The following is a 19,737-nucleotide window of genomic DNA, read 5'->3' on the forward strand; positions in this document are numbered from 1 at the left end:
CTATACCAAGACATAGCTGCTTCACTCTGCTGGCTCAGCTGGTGCTTACAACCACTGGAACAGCTGGATTATATCCGTATTGAATGGCTGGAGTGCGGAGTCTTCTCAGGTTTTTGCAGAGATGTGATCTGAGGATGAGCGCCGTGCAGACAGGAATGTCGTTCTTTAGTATATTTCTTGCTTCGTATGGGTAGGTTGGAAGTTGTGTAGCTGGAGGGATAGGACCAAACTTTCCTCTTCCCTTGGGAACACGGCAGGTAGATGCATCCCGTACGCAGGCAGGCAGGGGCCCTGCTCGCACAGCGTTGGTCACAGGCCGCACCAGAGCGGTGGTGGTGCCATACGGAGGCGTCGCTGGCTCTGCTCCGCGCCCGGTGAAGGCCTTTGGCACACGAGAACAGCTCAGCAGCTCCTGGGCTGCTGAAGAAAGCCCTGGTCCCAGCGCCGATGTCAATCCCGGCACGGCCGGAGCGAGGGGAGCCGCGCGGCCTGGCGCCTGCGCTCCGGGCACTCCACGTGCTCGGCCGCCTGGCCGACGCGGAGCTGCTTGCTCGAGGTGGCCACGCTCTCCACGCGGAGCTGTGCTGCCTCCTCCGTGCACGCACTGCCTGCAGAAAACATCTGATGTGCTGCCCACCTTAATTACTCTTTTTTTCCACTCCTTCTTACCTTTTGTGCCAGCATGTTTAGGGTACTACAGGTAGGTGTGTTCCATTTTAAATCACTATTTTCTCTGGTTTATAAATAGGCTCTTAGCATTAGCTCCAGGCTGAGTGGTGGCATGCAAAGTTTTGACTTAAAAATAACATCCAAGTGTATTGTTGATCTGTTGTTGATCTGTTCTTAGATCGGTGGTTGCATTTTTTTTCCCAAGACAAGCAAAAGTCTTAACCATGTTTACCTCATTTAAATTTTCGTTTTTTAAGAAGTGGTTTTCCTTTCAGACAGCGAAGTAGCATCCTAAATTCAATCCTGTCTGAACTTTGGAACACTCTAAGTTATGAAAAAATAGCTAATGGGCACAGTTGGGAACTACTTTCCATAAGGGTTTCTTGTTGTTGTTGTTGTTTGGTAGGCAAGATGAAGCAAAGTGGATTTTTTTTTTTAATTTAAAGAGTGATTATACGTTTGCCAAGTAATATTGTAGTCTGAATAAATTTTAGCTGGCAGGCCTGTAAGGGAATTTGAATGACTGTTAAGATAGAGGGTATGATGCTGCTGTTAACATACGTAGGAGGAGGTTGTCCTTCTCGAGCTCCTTCACTGGAAACTCTCCGGTGCTCACACCAAGTTCCTCAAGATTTTTTTGCATTTCACTTTCTTATTAGGAAGGAAAGATCTTCTGTAAGTAAACCTCATCTATTAATCTGTTCCATTCTCTGTGAATATTGACAACCTGGTTTATCTGCATAGGAGTATAAACATGGATCTTGTCAACTACTTGAAAAAAATTAAGGGTTAGTGGGTGAGTAATTAAGGAAATCTGATTTCCAGCCTCAGTTGGTTGCGCATTTCCTAATTTTATGCTCATCTATGCCTAGTGGCTGAGGCAGTTTGTGTTCTCACAGGGCATGTGACAGGAAGTTTTCCAAAGTTCTTTTTAAATTTTACAATATTTCTGTAAGACAATTCATTCAGACATTTTACATTTTTCATAAGATGATATATGGTTGATTTTCAATTACAACTTTTAAGCTGGAGATGCAAAGCTTAGAGCTTGTTTGGTGTTTTTTTTCTTTTTTTTTAATCGCCAGAAATCTCAACAAAGTTTTGTTGTTGTTTATAATTTTAATATATGCAGTCCATGTTTGGATTTTTTTGTATGAATTATGCTAAAGAAGTACGCTTGTGTTCATAAGAAAAGGCTGCTGTTTTTTAATGTTATTGTACTTTGATGTCATGTTATCGGTGTTTTTGAATAGAGGCTAAAAAGTTTAGCAAAATCTCAGCATAAACTTCAAAGTATCGTATTTCAGCATTTTTCATAGCCTGCCATTCTGAGTTTTGTGTGTGTGTGTTGGTAAGCATGTCTTAAAATACTTCTTTGAACTTGAGTTGTTGAATTACTGGAACTTTTTTTTTGAGTTTCCGTGACTTGGTTAACTGAAAACGAACCTGTGATGCTTCTCCACATATCACCATCATCTCCTTCCTTAATTCTTATAATATGAAGTTTCTTTTATTTCTGTTTTATTCTGAAGTACTTCTTTTCTGTGACAAAACTCAAAAGTACATCTGAAGAATATGTGACTGTTCCAGTAAGACATACACTGTAGTAATATGAATGTACATTTATTAAACTGTTTTACAGCCCCAGAATGCTCTAAGGTAACACATGGGATGCTGTCAGACGGGCTGTGACAAAAATGACTTTGTAAAATTCAGTGACTTCCTAACATTTTCCTGCTGAGGGCACTTTGGCACAGTCCCCTTCAGGAAGCACAGCAGCTGAACACCCCGCTATTTTTCATCTGTTAAGTAATTTTTGCAGCGCTTTTGTCTCTGAGGTGTGTGTTCAGCAACAGAAGCAAAGAGGGGGCTTCATTGGATACCGTGTCTTACTGCTCTAACTGCTTTTCCAAACGCATTTTTTCCAGAATGCAAGCCCTCCGCACCTTGAAAATGTCAGTGGAGCTTGAATTACTGGTCACATGCTGTTTTGAAAATATTAAAATGTTTGGAACTGCAGCAGCTGAAGGGAAAAGGTGAAACGCTTTCGCTCCATAAATAGCTTCAGGAGTGAACACCCACTTTGCTGCTTGCAACCCTTTTGTTGTCTTTAGATAAAAATGAATGAGCTATTTGTTTTAAAGGCGAAATGCTAGAGGTATGGGGGATTTTCTTTGGAAAGGATAAATGCTTTCAGTAAATGTTTATAACTTTGGGGAGAAGATGGATTTTCTCTTTGAAGGGAAATGCCTGTGAGGAGGGAAGGTTTAGAGCTTTTAGCCAACGAGACTTCTGGCTCCTTTGGATCTGGCAGTGAAATGTCGCTGTCCTCGTGTCCCAGTGCGTAACATCTCTCCTCTTGTTGCGCTGTGGTGAATTCACTGTTTCTTTTTAATAAAGTACAGCGAGACTTCTTAGACTTCTTCTTTTTTTTTTTTTTTTTTTTCCCCGTACAAAATTTTGCTACTTTTAGCTTGGAGAATTTTGGATGGTCAGAAAAAAAAAAAAAAGGATATGTCTATACAGGGGGAACTGTCTTCCCTGTACAGTTTTCTGTGTTGCTGTAGGCTAGTGCCAAAGGTGGTGTTTGCTGCCTGCTATAAGATATTCTAACAGCCTTGCCAGGACCTTCGAAAGGGTCACAGTGGCAAACAATGGTCTATTTCTTTAAATACAGAGCCAGAAAAAAAAGGCCAGGAAAATGATGTTTAGTAATTACGGGGCATAGTGTATCATTGCAACATCGCTAATGAAGAGCTGCTGCTTTTTAGGCTGCAGGGGCAGCTGATCTTTTTGTTTAAATCCTCTGTAACCTAAGGAGGGCAGGTTAGGTAACCCTGCTGTATGAGCAGCGATGTTGTTTAGAGCAGGGCCTCAGTTTGTAAATGTTACTGCTGTAACGTGAATTCCCCGAAATCTCTGCCAGGAGCAGGGAGCTCTACTGGTGCTCGAGCCTGAGTAGGGCTTCAAGGGAGGCGGTACCTCCAAATATTTCTGGAGATGTTTGTCCTTCCAGCAAGGCGGTAGCCTTTTGGTGGCTTGACAAATTAAAACCCATAATAGGATTGGAGTGGCTGGTTGTCAACCTCCCCCCTCCCCCCTTTTTTTCTTCCCTCAATCCATTTCGTGAAAAATGTTTTTTTGTGCGTTTTTCTGTCAGAATTAATGGGACTTTACCTATTTACTGCGAGTAGGAAGGAAGTGGGATCGGGTCATGTCAGCGCCGCTATTCAAGTGCCGTCTCTTCCTCAGCTCCCAGCGGAGAGGCCGTTCCACGTCTGCTTCACAGGAAACTGCTATTAAAAAGAAAGCGTCCCGCACAATGCGGCGTTGCAGCATGCTCCCATGCGGATTTCTGGGAGACCACCAATCCAGCTTTCATTTCCCAGGAAGCGGCTGGAAATAAATAGAGCTGACTCAGTTTTAACAAAGACCCTATTTTTGGCTTTTTGACTTTGGAGAGAGCCCTCCCAGGGGCACGTCATGGCTATTAAACAAAAATGGAGGCCGCAGGGAGGAGCTCATGACTTGAAGGGCCTTCCCGCTCCCCTTCGGTGCTTGAGTGTTGAGTGGAGCCAAGAGCAACCACCACATGCTCTGCGCTTGCTCCTCCTGCCTCCTCTTCCTCTCCGCGCGCTTTCCAGCTTGCTGCCTCTGGAGTTTGAACCCGAACCAGCTGGTAAACATCCTCCTGCAAGGGCTAGGCTAGCGCGTGCCTGTGACCTTCTCCAGAGGAGTGTATCAGATACTGCAGTTGAGTGTGATCCAAACAGTGGTGCTGGCCACACAACCTGCTCTGAAATGTACAGTGTAAACACACTTCGGAAAAAATGAGGCACTTTCCTCTAGGTTTCCTGTAACTGAGCAGGCTTTTCTGAAAAAGTGGAGGTCTAACGTATTGGCCTGGATATGCGTATATGTTCTTTTTTTTCCACCTAACTCTGATGTAATGCCTTTTCCTACAACATTTTTCTTGTGCTTTAAGAATACTAAATCAGTTTGCGACTTCAAAGGAGTGTGGTTTTTGTTATTTCCATTATAAATAGTTAACGACTTCTTAGGGTCTGTTCCAAATTATTTCTGTTTTATATGCACTGTTTACTGATACAGCATATGAAATTTGGTTGTATTGCTCTGCATTATGTCTCTGACTCAATGCCTGACTCAAAATCAGTGTCAGGCTTGCGTAAAATCTAAAAAGAACCACCCAAATACTGCTGTTCCAAGACAAAGTATTGAGAGCAGAAGTTGGGCCTTCATATTGGGAAGAACAGGTAGATTTAGGTCCGAACTTCAGAGCCTAGTGCCTGAGACTCCAATTTGGGGCTCTCCTTGGAGCCTTGAAGACTTGGATGAGGTGGATTTTTTTTTGCTATGTAACTTGTCATTTTACAATATAAGAAAGCCCTGCTCTTCTGCCATATCCTTTGCCATGCTGAATGGAAAGCAGGCTCATCACACAGACTTCTCAAAAGGTGCATGTGGGCCTGATTCAGTTCTGTGACTTTGGTTTCCCGTAAGACGGTAGCTGCAGCAGTTTCCATTTCCAAAGAGCTTTACAGATGTAGCTCTCAGTGCGTCGCTTGTGTGAGGGCGAGCTCACGGGTGGTGAGGTGACAGCCAAGGGGTTCAGTGACTTGTGCAAGCGAATCAGTGGCAGAGTTGCTATCAATCCAGGCCTGGGTTCATGCCACTAGAGTGCACTACTTCCCTCCTGCTTCTTGCAGGAATGTTTAAACTTTCTCCTAGGTGCGTTCTTTTTGGTGAGGGGTTTGGAAAAATACTCCAAACTTGCTGGACTACTGGGAGTTTCACTTTGGCTTTGTTAGGTAAAACTCTGCTTTTGCAGCCATCTTTTACCGAATACTAACTACCAGGCTCTTAGGCATGTTATGGAATGGCAGAAAGCTCATAAACCAGCTTTTTACCTCTAATAGTAATTATTGGAGATGAAAGGGGTACTTTGGAAAGAAAGGGTACCTTGTAGGTGAGTGTAATTAAAGCAAATGCTTTAAAATATTATCGTAAAGACTTTTGTTTCACTCTCTTAAAGAGAGGTAATTGACAGTGAGATTATAGTATTTTACCCAATAATGAAAGCATTTTTGTTTTTTTCTGCACAGGTTTCCACTTGAGTGGCACAGTGACAGAGCCTGCAATGCAATCGGAGCCAGAAACTGTTTGCAATGTAGCTATCAGTTTTGATCGTTGCAAGATTACCTCAGTGACCTGTAGCTGTGGAAACAAGGACATATTTTACTGTGCCCACGTTGTGGCACTGTCTTTATACCGGATCCGCAAGCCAGATCAGGTCAAACTGCATCTTCCCATTTCAGAGACACTCTTTCAAATGAACAGAGACCAACTACAAAAATTTGTACAGTATTTGATCACAGTACACCACACAGAAGTTTTGCCAACTGCTCAAAAATTGGCAGATGAAATTCTTTCTCAGAATTCAGAAATCAATCAAGTCCATGGTAAGTTTGATACCTGTTCTTTGCTTTTCCTCATTCCTTGGTTTTAACTTTTTGTGGCGTTCACAAGGAGCGTGACCTCTTGAGGTCCCTTCCAACCTGAATTGCTCTGCAATTGTGTGATATTTTCAAAAGAGGAATCAGCTGTTGAAACTTTGCTTTAAGATGGTCTGGAAAAGAGAAAAGAATTAATAAGCAAGGAGATTGGTGCCTGCATTTCTGTTAATACGTCATCTGATCTACTTCACAACTGTGTTGTCCTGACAGGAAAGCTCAGTCTTTGTCTCTGTGTAGCTGCATAGCTCAAAGAAACTATCTTGCAGTCAACTTACGAACTGCATCTTTTTGTTTTGTTCTTTCTAAGCTAATCTTTTGACAATTTGTGTAATTTTGTTTAACGGCAAAGTATAAAAGCAAGCGGTGTTACTTTTTTTTTTTTTCATTCATTAAATATGCATTTATTATCCTTTGGGGTTTCTTTTCAATACAAAGTCAGGAGAAATGCAAATCCCGTATTTCAGTATTGTTTTCCTATTTCTTTTGAAGCAGTCTCAAAGCATCAGCCAAGGTCTTGATCTTTCTGCTCTTTCTGCAGCACATAATTTTAATGGCCTTCAGCTTCTTGTGCTGAACATCTAAAGGTGCTGACTGATTTGAGGCTTCTGAGGTGGCTGTTCATGTTGGACTAAAAGTGGGTAATTGAGTTGACCCAGCCAGTTTCTTCAAATCCTGTGTTCCTGAAATGTCAGCTGATAGAAGTGTCCCCTAATGTGACCAGTGCTGTAAATGCAATTTAGAGGGAAAGAGTTAGGAATCTAAACGCAGTTGTTTGTTTGCTCATTTACAGCAAGAGTTTGTCACATGTTAAATTTTTGAGAGGGATGGCCACTATTCCACAGAGTTTGCAATATAAACACAATCAAACTGCCTAACAATAACATAAGAAAAACACATGTGTTCATGAGGTACAGTGTGAATAGAACAAAAAAAGCAAGTCGTTCCCATAGCAGGGCTGATCAGCAAGCTAGCACATCTTTCTATGGTTGGGTGACCTCTATGCTTGATGATAGCAGGGAGAGGCTGTACAGATGTTGCAAAGCCTTGTAGTGGTGACAGGAAACAGTGTTTGAGTGTGATTTGGAAGGAAGCAGATAAAGGGGATAAAAATAATCACTACATGGCGGAATTTGGGTCAAGAGGAAGCCAAGAAGCTGAGTTTCAGGAGCCCTGGTCTTTTACCAGCTCTGAAGAGGTGGCCAGAGGGAAGGCTCTGTCTTGTCTTGTTGCAGAACGTAATGAGAAGGTGGATGCAGAGCTGTCTGGGAGCGGAAGGAAGGAGAAGATAAATCAGATGGAAGACGTGAAGCAACAGAGGAAGGTGCTTCAGATGAGAATGCTGAAGGAATGTGTAGTGTGAGAATTGTAATAGCCTGAACATAAGGAATTAAGGGAAAGGAATAACAGTGACAGTGTGTTTGTGAGGGGTGCAGAGAAGATGGGTAGTTGGGAGTGATTAGAAAGAGTGATGGGGGGAGGAGGGAAGGCAAATGTGGAGAAGAAAGGCTGATGGCTGCATATATAATGTTTTGTTACATGTATATGATATTTCATTATAAAATAAATAAGAAAAATAAGAAAAAATACTTTACTCATTAGTATATTTGAAAGATATTTAATGCATATAACACAACCTGAGTAGTAAAAAGACTAAGAAAAAAAATAATTTGATGGTTAATTATGAACTTTTGTGGTACGTTTGAGTGGGGTGGTTTAAAAAATTCCACCAAATTTAAACTTTTGTCTTATGCTTCGTCATGCTTTCCTAGTAAAATGAGATGATTCTGTGTCTTTGTTGACTGCTTCTGAGTAAAATAACCAAAAACTGAAGGCATAAAAATAAGCTGCTGTTACCAAAAAAAAAAAAGAAAAGCTGAGTTACAAAAAGAAGTCTATTTCTATTCCTCCTCTTGAACTCGCGTAATACTATTGTTTTATTTTTAAATATGTTTGCTGTTCTAAAAAAATGCTGGATTCTTTTAAGGGAAAAGTAAGTTCCTCTGATTGCATAAGAAGTAAGTATTCTTTTGGGATGCATACTGCAATTAGTTATTTTGATCTATATTCAATTTTCTTGAATAATAATAATGAAAAAAATCCTACTCAAATCCACTCTTGGTTCCAGTAGCGTATATTGATAAACACCAGATCACCATTCATTTTGTCATATCTCTTGTACTGCATGTGTTTGTCTGTAATACAAAGCTGTCTCGTAGACCTCTCTTCCTTTGAACAGTTTAACCTCGGTAAACCATTGATTGAAGAGAATTTATATTGTACTCTGCCTGAAGGCACAGGTAAGTAAGAGGAAAGGTTTACTTAGAAAAACTTACTTACTGAAGAAAGAGGAGACCTGGCACTGAAATGCCAAAAATAGCTTTAATCAAAGGGAAGTCCTGAATCAGGAGCTGTATGAGAAAATCACCTTCAGTGTTACCTAGAGGGTTTTGTGATTCTTCTTCATCTATGTTATATATAACTTCTATTTTTTTTTGCAGTTCTGGTGAATGTACTAGTTCTAATAGTTTCAGTAATAAGCAAAAGAAATGAGGTGTCTTGAATACTTTTTCGTTGTTTAAGAGTGATGATGGCTTTCAAGAGATTTGATCACAGCATTTTTGACTTGCTTGTGAACTGGCTAGGGAGATGGAATAACTGTGCAAGTACTTTCCTTTCACAAAAGGTATGTTGAGTAATTGTTCATTTGCTCCAATTTTTGTCTTATGCAGCATTTGATGACTGGTTTTGGCCGCCTCGCTGTGAGAGAGGTTACTGGGAGAGCTAGTGAAGTGTGACTTACACCGATGACATGGGTTTTGAGATGACAGATCCCTTTGAGTTCTTTGGTGGATACAAGTGATGTAATATTCATCCCTTCTTGTTTCCTGAGGCCCATTCCAGGAAAAAATAAGGGGATGCTGCTAGAAGCACAGGAATTACATGGTCTGCTCACAGACTCCTTCAGAGAAGCTGAGTCAGAAACTCTCTTCTGTCTTTGCCATGTTAATTTGCACTCACTGGTCATTTTCCTGCAAGTGTCTTCTTCACAGAATTTTGGAACTTCATAATCGATGATTTTTGAATGCCTTCAGTATGTAAAATCACTTTCTGTGTTTGAGAAGAAACGTTGGGTCTGATTTTCTCGTGTAATGCTCTGGATGCTACGACTGGGCTTGTTCCTAATGGTCTGAAAGCTGGAGAGCTGCAGGGCTGTAGTCACCTTGAAGACCCTCCAGCCCTCACAGCTGGAGGGAGCATCTGCATCACCCACAGATGAAGGTGGCTTTTTCTAGACTAGTGTCATTTAATTGAAGTGACAGGGGGTTTTCATGGGAGATTATAGTGATGAAAAAATGACTGGTAAATAACTCTGTATTTGGAATATACTGGAATTCTTCAACAGTGTAAAAGGGAGTTGATTGCCATCAAATCATTTAAATTATATAAAGGATTGATATTCCTTCTTATTGTCCTGCTTAAGCCAGCAAAATTGATTGAGAAGCAAGTTGCCAGAGATGCATGTGGGAAATGGCAGCCAGTTTTCCTTTCAAGAGGATAACTGTTATGTGCTGCAATACTTGACATTAGACTTGTTCGATCTGGGTTCAGGAAGGAAGGAAGGGACAAGAGGTGAATTTGCATGAATTTCATGAGAATGAAAACTAGTCAAAATTAGAAGTATTTCAGAAGTTTAAGTAGAGGTAAATTAGTAAAGCGTAAAATGAAATCAAGGGTTGATAACTGCAAGATAGTACGAAAAAAAACCTAGATTAATCTGTATTTTTAGGAAAGGGTTTCAGATACATTAAACATTAAAATTAACTTGTTTTATTAAAAATAAATCATGATGTTTTATTTTGAAACATGCAGCATAAGATAAGGGGTCCCACTGAAAATGCTGCTTTGTACTGGTAAGGAAATTCTTCTGTCCATCCCACATGGATGAACTTTGAAACTTAATGCTGGTAATGTGTGTGAGACTAGGATTTTTGCAGGAGAGATTAGATGCTTTTGGGAGATAAATGTATGCATTTTGCTGTACATGCAGATGAAGAGGAAAGGAGAAGGATTTGAAAGTTAAAAGCATGTTGAGGATTTGTTAGCCTTCCTCGCCAGCTCACTGCAGCCTATCCTGCATTTACATGTTCTGGTATTAACACTAGTTGCTTCCCAGCAATCGCCGCTTTTCTTTAGTGGGGTAGCAGGTGCTGTGTTCCACCCAAGAGTTCTGAAATTAAGTGCAAGATGAAGTGACTTCTGTATAAACTTCGAAGCATTTTGGGAATCAAAGGCATAATAATATTTTTGAATCATTAATTTTATGATCTTTGTTTTTAATTATTGTTTAGAATAATTCTGAGTACACCAGGTTTATAAAATCAATTATCATCCCGTCGTGAGTCAGTGGGCAGCAGCCTTGCTCGCTAGCTGTGACCATTCGATCTCTGCATAGCACTCGGTCAGTCATGCTTTCTTTGTAATCTTTTTCCACGTTCTCTCCTTACTGCTGACACAGGATGACATTTAATAAAACTTAACTGATCTACAGTTCATTTGTATACTTAAGCTCACAAGATTTTCATAAAATGAAGTTAAAAAGTGCAGTATGAACACTATGAGCAAGTAATTTTATCCAATTTCATTTGAAGATGAAAGTAAGTGTTGGGATACTTCACAAATGGGGATCAGGGAAGCAGTTTGTCTTGAAGACTCTGCGTTCCAGTGGCATTTTATCCAAATTACACTGTTGATCTGCTCCAGAGTAGATTGCAGCTTAGGCTATTTTTAGGTCATATTCTGCTCATTCTTGATATAGATTTAAAAGAAAAGTCAATGACCCATGCTTTGCTTCTGTTTACTTTTCTTTTAGAAGTGAAGTTTTCCATATACAGCACAACTTATTGAGTGCAGTTACTTATTTTAAAAGCAGTTGCTCTTAGAATTGCTATGTAAATGATGAAAGTGTCCTTTTTAATGCTTGTACAGATCAGAACTTGGGAGTGGATTCTTTTTTACTTGTAAAATGTTAGGACCATTAATAGAAAGGTCCTTTTAAAAATGGCATTCAGGTGTAGATTTTTACAAATAATTGTGCAACTTGGTGTTTTGCTTTGATTGCTAAGATTGTGTGGGTGTTTTAATTTTCCATCATCAAGCGTGGGTGAAAATGTATGGCCATGTCTATAGACTGAGTATAAAGATTTCATTTAGTGTATTTGCCTATCTCTAGGTTCATAATATAAAACCTTTTTCAGAGACCAGTCATGACGGGAATTAACAAAGCCAGAGGTTGAGGGGAGGGAGATTAATATGTGAGTGTCTATAAACTGACACCATTTAATTACAGGTTTTAATATTTAGTATAATTATACACTGCTTTTCACTTGCATAGTGCAAGTGTGAACTAATCATCTTCGCCAAGCATATAGGTAGTATTTATATCCAGTTTAGAAGTGGAGAAAGGGAGTTGATCTTGGTACCAACCAGGGCTGTAGATACTAATTTCAGACATGCCCAAGTCAAGTCCAGTTGGATATCACCGAAATTTCCTTATGCATCCTGACTTTCCTGATGAAGAAATTTGATCATACAGAGTGTAGCCTGTGTACAATCTTGTGAAAAAAAATGACTTGGAATGAGAGGTGTCTGTAGTACTGTGCTGAGCAGCGTTTTGAAGTTCAGGTCCTTGGCTTGGTATCCTCAGACCCTTCACTTGGTATCCCTTCTTCTGGTGTGAGAGTCGTACTGGTGCTAGTGCAGTGATGCTGAGGCCTGAGGATGGTGTTTTGGGGATCATGGCAGCAATGTTAAAGATGGTGGCAAAGAGGGCAAAGCAACTGGCCTGGCGTGATGGGCGCCCTTGTTCCGGTGTGGGAACACTGCTGCTAGAGCCTGCGGGAGCTATGTGGAAATTGAACCTTGTAGCACAAACTTGCCAGTGAGCTTTTGATAAAATGTAAACAGTTATGGAAAGAATTTTGTTTTTTTCCCTAAATAGGGAAGCTTAGCAGAGGAATCTTAGACTATTTTTAGTACAATTTAGAAGTAGCCATGCTGACATTATTTAAAGGTAAATTTCCATTGAAATAAGGAATAAAGTATACTAAGTTTATTTTGTGTGTGTGTGTATATATATATTTAAATAATTCATTTTCACAAGTCTTTGTGTTTTAGAGCAATGAAATATTTAAACTATTTGCAAGGTGATACTACAGACCTGGGTTTGTGCAACAGCTGCACTGCTTGTGCCCGTGTGGCTTGATCTCCCCTTTTGTCTGGATCCCTGCAGCTGAAGCCTTCTCAGCGTGTGTCCTGCGGGGCTGGCTGGGCTGAGAGCCCCCTAAAACTGCCATGTGACCGAGGGAAGCGCGCGCACCGTGAGGAAGTTCTTCATTCCATAGTTTTTGCACTGTCTGGGGCTCATGTTCTGCCTTAAGAGACACTCTTACGGTTCCCGTGGAAGGCTTGAGAGCACTTTCACATCCTCAAAGACACAATTTCTTATTAATCTAAAAATATATGTAAGGACAGCACTAGTGCAGCATTCCCAGTTGGAGACTCTTAAGTTGGAGGCAGGTTAGGAAGTTGCTGAGCTGTATGCTTTTTTTGTCTTTCTCAGCAACAAGCTGCATACAAGATATCTCCTTCATCCTTTAAATCTTCCAGTTGTACTTTCACAGAATAAAGAATCCATCATTCCTTGCAAAAGCTTTACCTGTGTGGCAGAGCTGCAATTGTTAAATGAATGATTAAATCCATAGAATCAATGTTTAATACCTGCTGAAGAGCAGTCTTTTCATATTCTCAGGACTTGCTTGGATGCAGGTTTTTGGAAACCTGTCTATGTAGTTTCCTTTGCCCATCAGTAGCCTTCTTTTAATATTGATTGTACAGGTAATGTGGCCTGCGATTTAAAGGTAGTATATTGTGTAGGGTGGTTCTGTTTCTAACATCTAGAAACATGCTGGAGGCAGAGATTATATCTTAGAAGGAGCTCAAACAATTCAGCAAAAGCAGAAGCTTTGTCCTGATTAGAGTTTTGGGAAGATTGTCTTGATTACATTTAATTTATACACCCAAAATTTTACCTTAAAATCCAGGCCTAACAAAGTTCCATAAAGTGCAATTGTGACAAGCCCCAAACCCTAAATGCCAAGTTACCTTGAGTCTAGGGCATACTTGAAATACCTGACGCCTGCTACAGTGGTGCATTAAACTGAGTTTCTCTGGCAGTCTAGAGAAGTGCTCTTCAGCGATTTCAGTTTGATGCCTCTAAAAAATATCCAGTGGAAGTGCTGGCTGCTTCAGGAAGGTGTAGATTACTGGATGGTGCCAAAACTCGTTTCAATTATTTTGGTCAGTCCTTTAGAAGAGGGCCTTTTGGTTCATACTGGGCCGATAATCAAGGAAGAGTTAAGTAGACTTAACTCACTGCTAATAATATCACCTATGCAAAAATCTTCCATGCTCTTGCACAATTGTGATTTTTATTTATGGTAGGAAATGTTTTTAGTGCTTTTAAGACATTGGATTTGTTTGGGGGTTTCTTTCTAGCTGTTTGTTCAGCTTAGCAGAGCTATCAGGTGGAGCTCAGAGGCTCCACCAGACCGATGGTTTTCCTCAGGCTCAGCAGTAGCAGTGCTCACTGTCAGTCACATGTCCTCGAGCAGGATGGCTGAAGGAACAGGAATTGCACAGGAATTGTTATGGGGAGAGTGGTTTTAATATCACAGTTATAAAAAAGGAAAATGTCATGTAAAATTTTCTCCTTACTCAACAGCTATATTAGAAAATATATATTTTTAATTTTAATATTGTTATTATAAAAAGATGTTTATTTAAATGCCATTTCCTAGGTTGTCATTTCTTCATAGGCTACTCCAAATAAATTTAAGTTTGTTATAAAGACTGTTTAGATGAAAGCCAGGACATTCATAATGGGACTGACCACAAATCCAAAAAGCTCTTAATTGCTCCTCTTGCTTGGACCCATGAAATGCTGATCTTTGTAAAGAAAATAATGTTGTTTTCTTTTCTTGCTCTTTGCAGGTGCTCCAGATCCAACAGCAGGTGCTAGCATAGATGATGAAAACTGCTGGCATTTAGACGAGGAACAGGTCCAAGAACAGGTTAAACTCTTCCTCTCGCAAGGTGGATACCATGGATCAGGGAAACAGCTCAATTTGCTTTTTGCAAAGGTTTGTTGAGTATTCTAAACCTTTCATGCTTGTTAGCCATGTTACTAAGTCCTGGGAACATGGAATTAAGTTAATGAGTTGTTCTGCAGCAATGGAACACGATCTGATGTGTTTTGAGATGAGTTTAACGAAATGAAGTAACATTTCTACCATCTTCAACTTTGCCATTTTCTTCTTCCTCACCTACAAAACATGAGAGAAACCTGTCTGATAATCTTGCAGCAGCTTGCATAATACACAAATCACAAATGGGTTGCTTGTGGAAGTGGTGTGTTTGAAGAGTTGCCATGACATACTGAAATCCACAGTCATTGTTAAATTGGGAAGGCAGACTACTTTTTTTTCTACTTCAAAAATTCACCTCAGTTAGTTACATTAATTGTACTTAGTTAGGAGAGAGGTAGAATGCTTAACACTGCAGGAAATTATTTATGCTATGTGTGTGTTCTTTTCCTCCAAGTTTGTATTAAAAGACTCATTTTCTAGGTGCGAGAGATGCTAAAGATGAGAGATTCGAATGGAGCTCGCATGTTGACGTTGATAACAGAACAGTTCATGGCTGACCCTCGCCTGTCACTTTGGAGACAACAAGGAACTGCAATGACTGACAAGTATAGGCAGCTCTGGGATGAACTGGGTAAATGCACAGACTTCGCAATCATCTAGAGGTTCATGTGTATAATGCAGAAACAATTAAATGTTTGGGGGAGGGGGTGAAGCTTTATCGTGCTACTAGATCGAACAGATTGCAGGGTTTTGCATGAGAAAGTAGCAGTGGAAGGAGAAGCAGCATGGTAAGAAAAACATTCAATTGCAGCAGGCTGTAAATCACTTGGGGAACTAAAACGAATCAAACAAAATGAGAAACATATCCATACAACTAAGGGTAAGTATATAGACCAAAAAAAAACAAGAAAGGCTAAAGAAGTCTGTTCACCACTAGAGAGGGATAGAAGACGGAATATTTGTTGAAAGTATGAAAAGATACTCCTCACAGAAGAAGATGTAGCAAAGGAGAGAAGCCCATTATTGAGCAGGGAATGAGATCAAATAAGGGGACTAAAACAATTCCTGTTTTCCAGCAAGTGTTAATTATTACAGAATACACAACTAAGTTGTAGAAGAGTTAGAAGAACACAAGCAGTAATGGGAAAAGACTATTTAAACTGGTAGAGTCTGATGCTTGCTCTACAGTATCCAGAAACTAGCTGACACAGTTTAAACTATTTGTGACTGCTTCAGAAGTTCTGAAAAACCTATGAGAATTTGGGGCAGTGAGGGGAAACTGAATGCTGCTGAAAGGTAAATGTCATTGATCTTTTAAAGAAGGGTGGGTGGCAGGAAGTATCGACAGACCACCAGCATTGCTCTTGTAGCGTGTATGGTACTGGAACAAACCACTAACCTGCTGGTGTGTAAGCATGCAGAGGATAACAATGATAAAAGACAACCTCAGTTATTGAAAATATAATGGTAAATCTAATTTGTTTCTCTAAAAGATAACTCATTAAGTGTATAAGGGAAGAAATTAATGTAGTATGTGTTAGCTGTAGTAAGGTTTCGGATGCGATTGTGGAGATTCTCAAATTGAAGACATATTGCCTAAACAGAATTGTCTTGTCCAGGAGGAACTTGGAGTAGTTGCCTATGTCCCTCCTCAGTTTGGAAAAACACTTGAAATCTAGTCTTACAGCAATTTGTGTTCAGCTGTATTCTGGTCAATACTGTATGTAATGAAATATGTATATAAAATGCATAGGCAGTATCCATGGGTAAGTTCTAAACACTGAAAGAGCCAAAATCAAAATCAATAAATTTTAAAAGGTTCAGAATAAAGCTAAATGAAATTAAATAAAAACAAGAGTAAAAATCTTCATTTAGAACAGAAAAGTCAAAAGTAGGACTTCCGTTTTCCACTTGCATAGGATAAAGACAACCCTGATTTATTCTCTGATGTCTAGTGGGCTTAAGACCAAATGGAGTCTGTTTAGCATAAACTGTGCTTACTCACGGTGAAGCATTAGGTCAGTAAAGCACTGGTCACCTGGCTGAAGTTGTGAACTTCAGTGGAGGAAGATTTCAAATCAGAGCAGACAAGGCTCTGTCAGAAAGTGTGGGTATAACCATTCTATTTCAAATTTAATAACCCTTTTAGCATGTCATTTTTCTGGTCTGGTCTTGACTTGAAGCAGGACAGGGGGAGAGGGAAATTTGCAGCCATGCCTCATGCTTAGATGGACATACACACGGCAAAATTTCATTGTTCGGAAAACTGGAGGGTCTCATGCTTCGTTGCTTATGTGGGTTGAGCTGGTAGGTGGTGGGAGAGACAGAAATGTGTTCTCCATCTGTTACCTGTAGCAGTCTTACCACATGCTGCCAATAAACATGAAAGGTTTTGATAAATTGTCTTAGTGGCTCCTCTTCTTGTTTCATCAGTTTCATATTAACATCATCTCCTTGACAGCATCCACCTGAAGGGGGAGAAATTGGAATCTCTCTGCCTGCAGCATCAAATAACCAATATTTCACATTAATTGAATTGAGTAGTTTACCTTGTTTCATCAGAATTATATTTGCCACCCTCAAAGAGCTGTAGTGCAAATTCCTAGCCTCACTACTACCCCAGCTATTGTATTTGTAATCTTAAGTTCCTGCCATAGCAGTCCTGAACTGCTCTGTCGCCTGCAACACTATCACAATATTTTGATCCCGTACCAGTTTCTATTACAAATACGTAGCAGCCCACTTCAAGCATGCACTAGAGTAAAGGCAGAACAACAACTGGGTAACGTAACCTCTAGCTGTAGGTCTTGTGGTTACGTTGCTAAGCTGTCCACTTCTTTCCTGCATTGGTGGGATTCCTTCCACTGGTGCTTAGTAAGTTCTGTAAAAATTACAGTTAACTTGATTAGTCTTTCTGGGTTGACTCCCACCTTGTGTGAAAAGTACAAGCTGCTGCCACGTTTTTGCTATAATTTCATCTCAAATTTCACTCAAGGTAAAAAGTAATCCTTTTCCAAGGTGAACATGCTTCTCTAAATAAACATGAATGTTCAAAAGGCCGAGGAGGTGTTAGGGCAGACCGGAGTTACAGTAACAACCTGCAGAGGTAGGAGCAGACTGTCCCTGCAGACCTGAGACCTGCGCCAGTAGTGGCAGAGATAGCTCAGACGTGGGCTAAGGGGGTGATGGTATCATCGTGTTCTTAAAATGTCTAGTTCCTGCCTTGTTGTATTCCTCTAGGGTGGGACTAAAATATCAGTCTAGGGATTGGGACAGGCCTTTGCCTGCTTACCTTTTGGTATCTGTTCAGAGTAACCTGAGATTGGGGTTTATCTGTGTCCTTAAGAAAAAGCCTTAGCTCTGATCTCATTTATTTCACAGGTAGGTAAGAATTTAACATTGCAGCTATGAAGGATTTTAGCACACAACAAAAAAATATATGAGTCTAGAGTCCACTTAATCAAGGCCAGTTTGCTCGCTTTGGGGTGCTGCCTGCCAACCGTTAGGCCTGCAGCTGGTTGAGGCTGCCCTCGGATTTTCAGCCTACTTGAATACTTCAAGCTTTGCTCCTCACTTGGCTCGCTGGAGCCAGAGCTTAACTGACACTTCCTCTCTGGCACTGTGTGTTGGCACGGGCGCGCTGGACTCTCACCAGCATTCCTGCTGAAGTTCTGGTAACGTCTGTTAGCTTCAGGAGAGGTCAGGTTGAGTTTGAATGTTTGAAGGTGCTGATTTAAATAAAAATAAATAAGTAAAGATACCAACCCCCATCGCACTGCCTTTCTTCCCCCAGAAGCTTCCTGGCTAGTGTGAGCCTCGCCATTTTCTAGGAAGTCAATACAAAATACTAAATTCTTAACCAATTTGCAGTTTAAGAACCTCAAGTCAGGTGGCTATATGTTTTTGTTGTTGTTTTTAAAGGTTTTAGATCAGAAAAATACTGTAATTATGTTGATTCTTCTATGGTACCTCAAAAGAATGTATTGAGCTAAAAGCTACTTTCTAGATTCCAGATTGGTTGGCAAGATCAAGCTTGTAGGTTGAAGCTATAAGACTAGCTTATTTAATTCTCAAGCCGGAAGGATTTAGGGGTGACTTCAGTGATGCATTGGTGATCGCTTCCAACTTGGAACAGTAATATATGAATGCACTTTGCGGAGTTTGTCGCTGAGCAGGATTTGTCCATGCTGTTGCTGTTTAAGGGGTATCTCAGTAGGTAAATTTCACATGCTGATCTTTAGATGTTAACTCTATAGATGGTTCAGCACTTAAATGATTAATTAAATGAAACCCCTTGGTCTATCTATTTAATTAAATTGCATTGATAAGATGGAGGAATATGGAAATGCACAGTAAATATCTGCTGATGGCTGAGATCAGAGATCTCTGATTTCAAGAAAAGGTCAGTTAACCTTCTTTATACTCTTGAGGAAAAAAGTCTATATAGTCTTAGTTCAGCAATAATTTTTGAATATTCATCCATCAAAAACTAAGTTAAAATTGCTTGTGGTCTACAAAAGTGGGGAAAAATCCTTAATAAAAGGGGAAAATTTGACTTAGTGCCCTAGCACAGGGATCATGATGGCTACAAGGCTCTGCTTTGGAATTAAATGTTGAGAACTGCCAGATGCCAGACATCGAGAAGAGGCTGAGTTTTGTCGGCAAATGGGATCTGCAAGTTAATTGGTGTTTTCTGCAGGCTTCTGGCTGTGAAATGAAATTGGAAGCCCTTTAGCCACATGGATAATACAGGACCTGAATACAAATGTCACATGTCACCATCAGGGCCCACTGTGAAACAATAGTGTTCCCACTCGAACGCTGCGCCATTACAGATCATTTAAATATGGGGATTACATTTAAACTAAAAGCCCCATTTGCCTTTTACTGCAATTTAAATGTCCTCTTAGCAAAAGCTAAGTGACAAATTAAATGAAAAAAGTGCCCACATTTTTAAAGCTGTAATGCAAAACAACCTTTTATTGCTTCTCATGTGCCACGAATGAATCATTATACTTGTCAACCCTAAACCAAGCCATAATTGGAGCAGCTACTGTTATCAAAGCGGGGCTGCTCTTGTGACAGCTTAATAAAGCTGAAACTGTTAAATTAAATCCCAGATGCTTAATCTGATGAAAGCAGTCAAGTAGAAGAATCTAAGACAAGTATCTACTGCTTGGTGGAGTGATGGAGCCCAACAGCTTGTCAACACGTAGATTACAGGATCAGATATATTTTTTTTTGTGAACTACCATTTTCAGTATCTTTATATCCTCTTGCCTGCCTTTGCGGTGAAGCAACTTCACAAAATTTACATGTTTCAAAACAAA

General features: G+C 40.2%; 1 protein-coding gene across 1 annotated transcript in view; it reads left to right on the forward strand.

Moving 5' to 3' along the window:
- The window catches only part of ZSWIM6 (zinc finger SWIM-type containing 6), a 105,191-nt gene that overhangs the window by 50,761 nt on the left and 34,693 nt on the right, over nucleotides 1-19,737 (forward strand). The window contains exons 2-4 of the mRNA XM_088533160.1: nucleotides 5,793-6,149; nucleotides 14,253-14,401; nucleotides 14,888-15,038. Coding sequence (XP_088389286.1) covers nucleotides 5,793-6,149; nucleotides 14,253-14,401; nucleotides 14,888-15,038 — 657 coding nt within the window. The remainder of the gene's footprint in view (nucleotides 1-5,792; nucleotides 6,150-14,252; nucleotides 14,402-14,887; nucleotides 15,039-19,737) is intronic.

The sequence above is a fragment of the Tinamus guttatus genome, unplaced genomic scaffold (assembly GCF_059628265.1).
Source record: "Tinamus guttatus ecotype Peru unplaced genomic scaffold, ASM5962826v1 Tinamus_guttatus_pri_ptg000488l, whole genome shotgun sequence".
Taxonomy (NCBI): Eukaryota; Metazoa; Chordata; class Aves; order Tinamiformes; family Tinamidae; genus Tinamus; species Tinamus guttatus.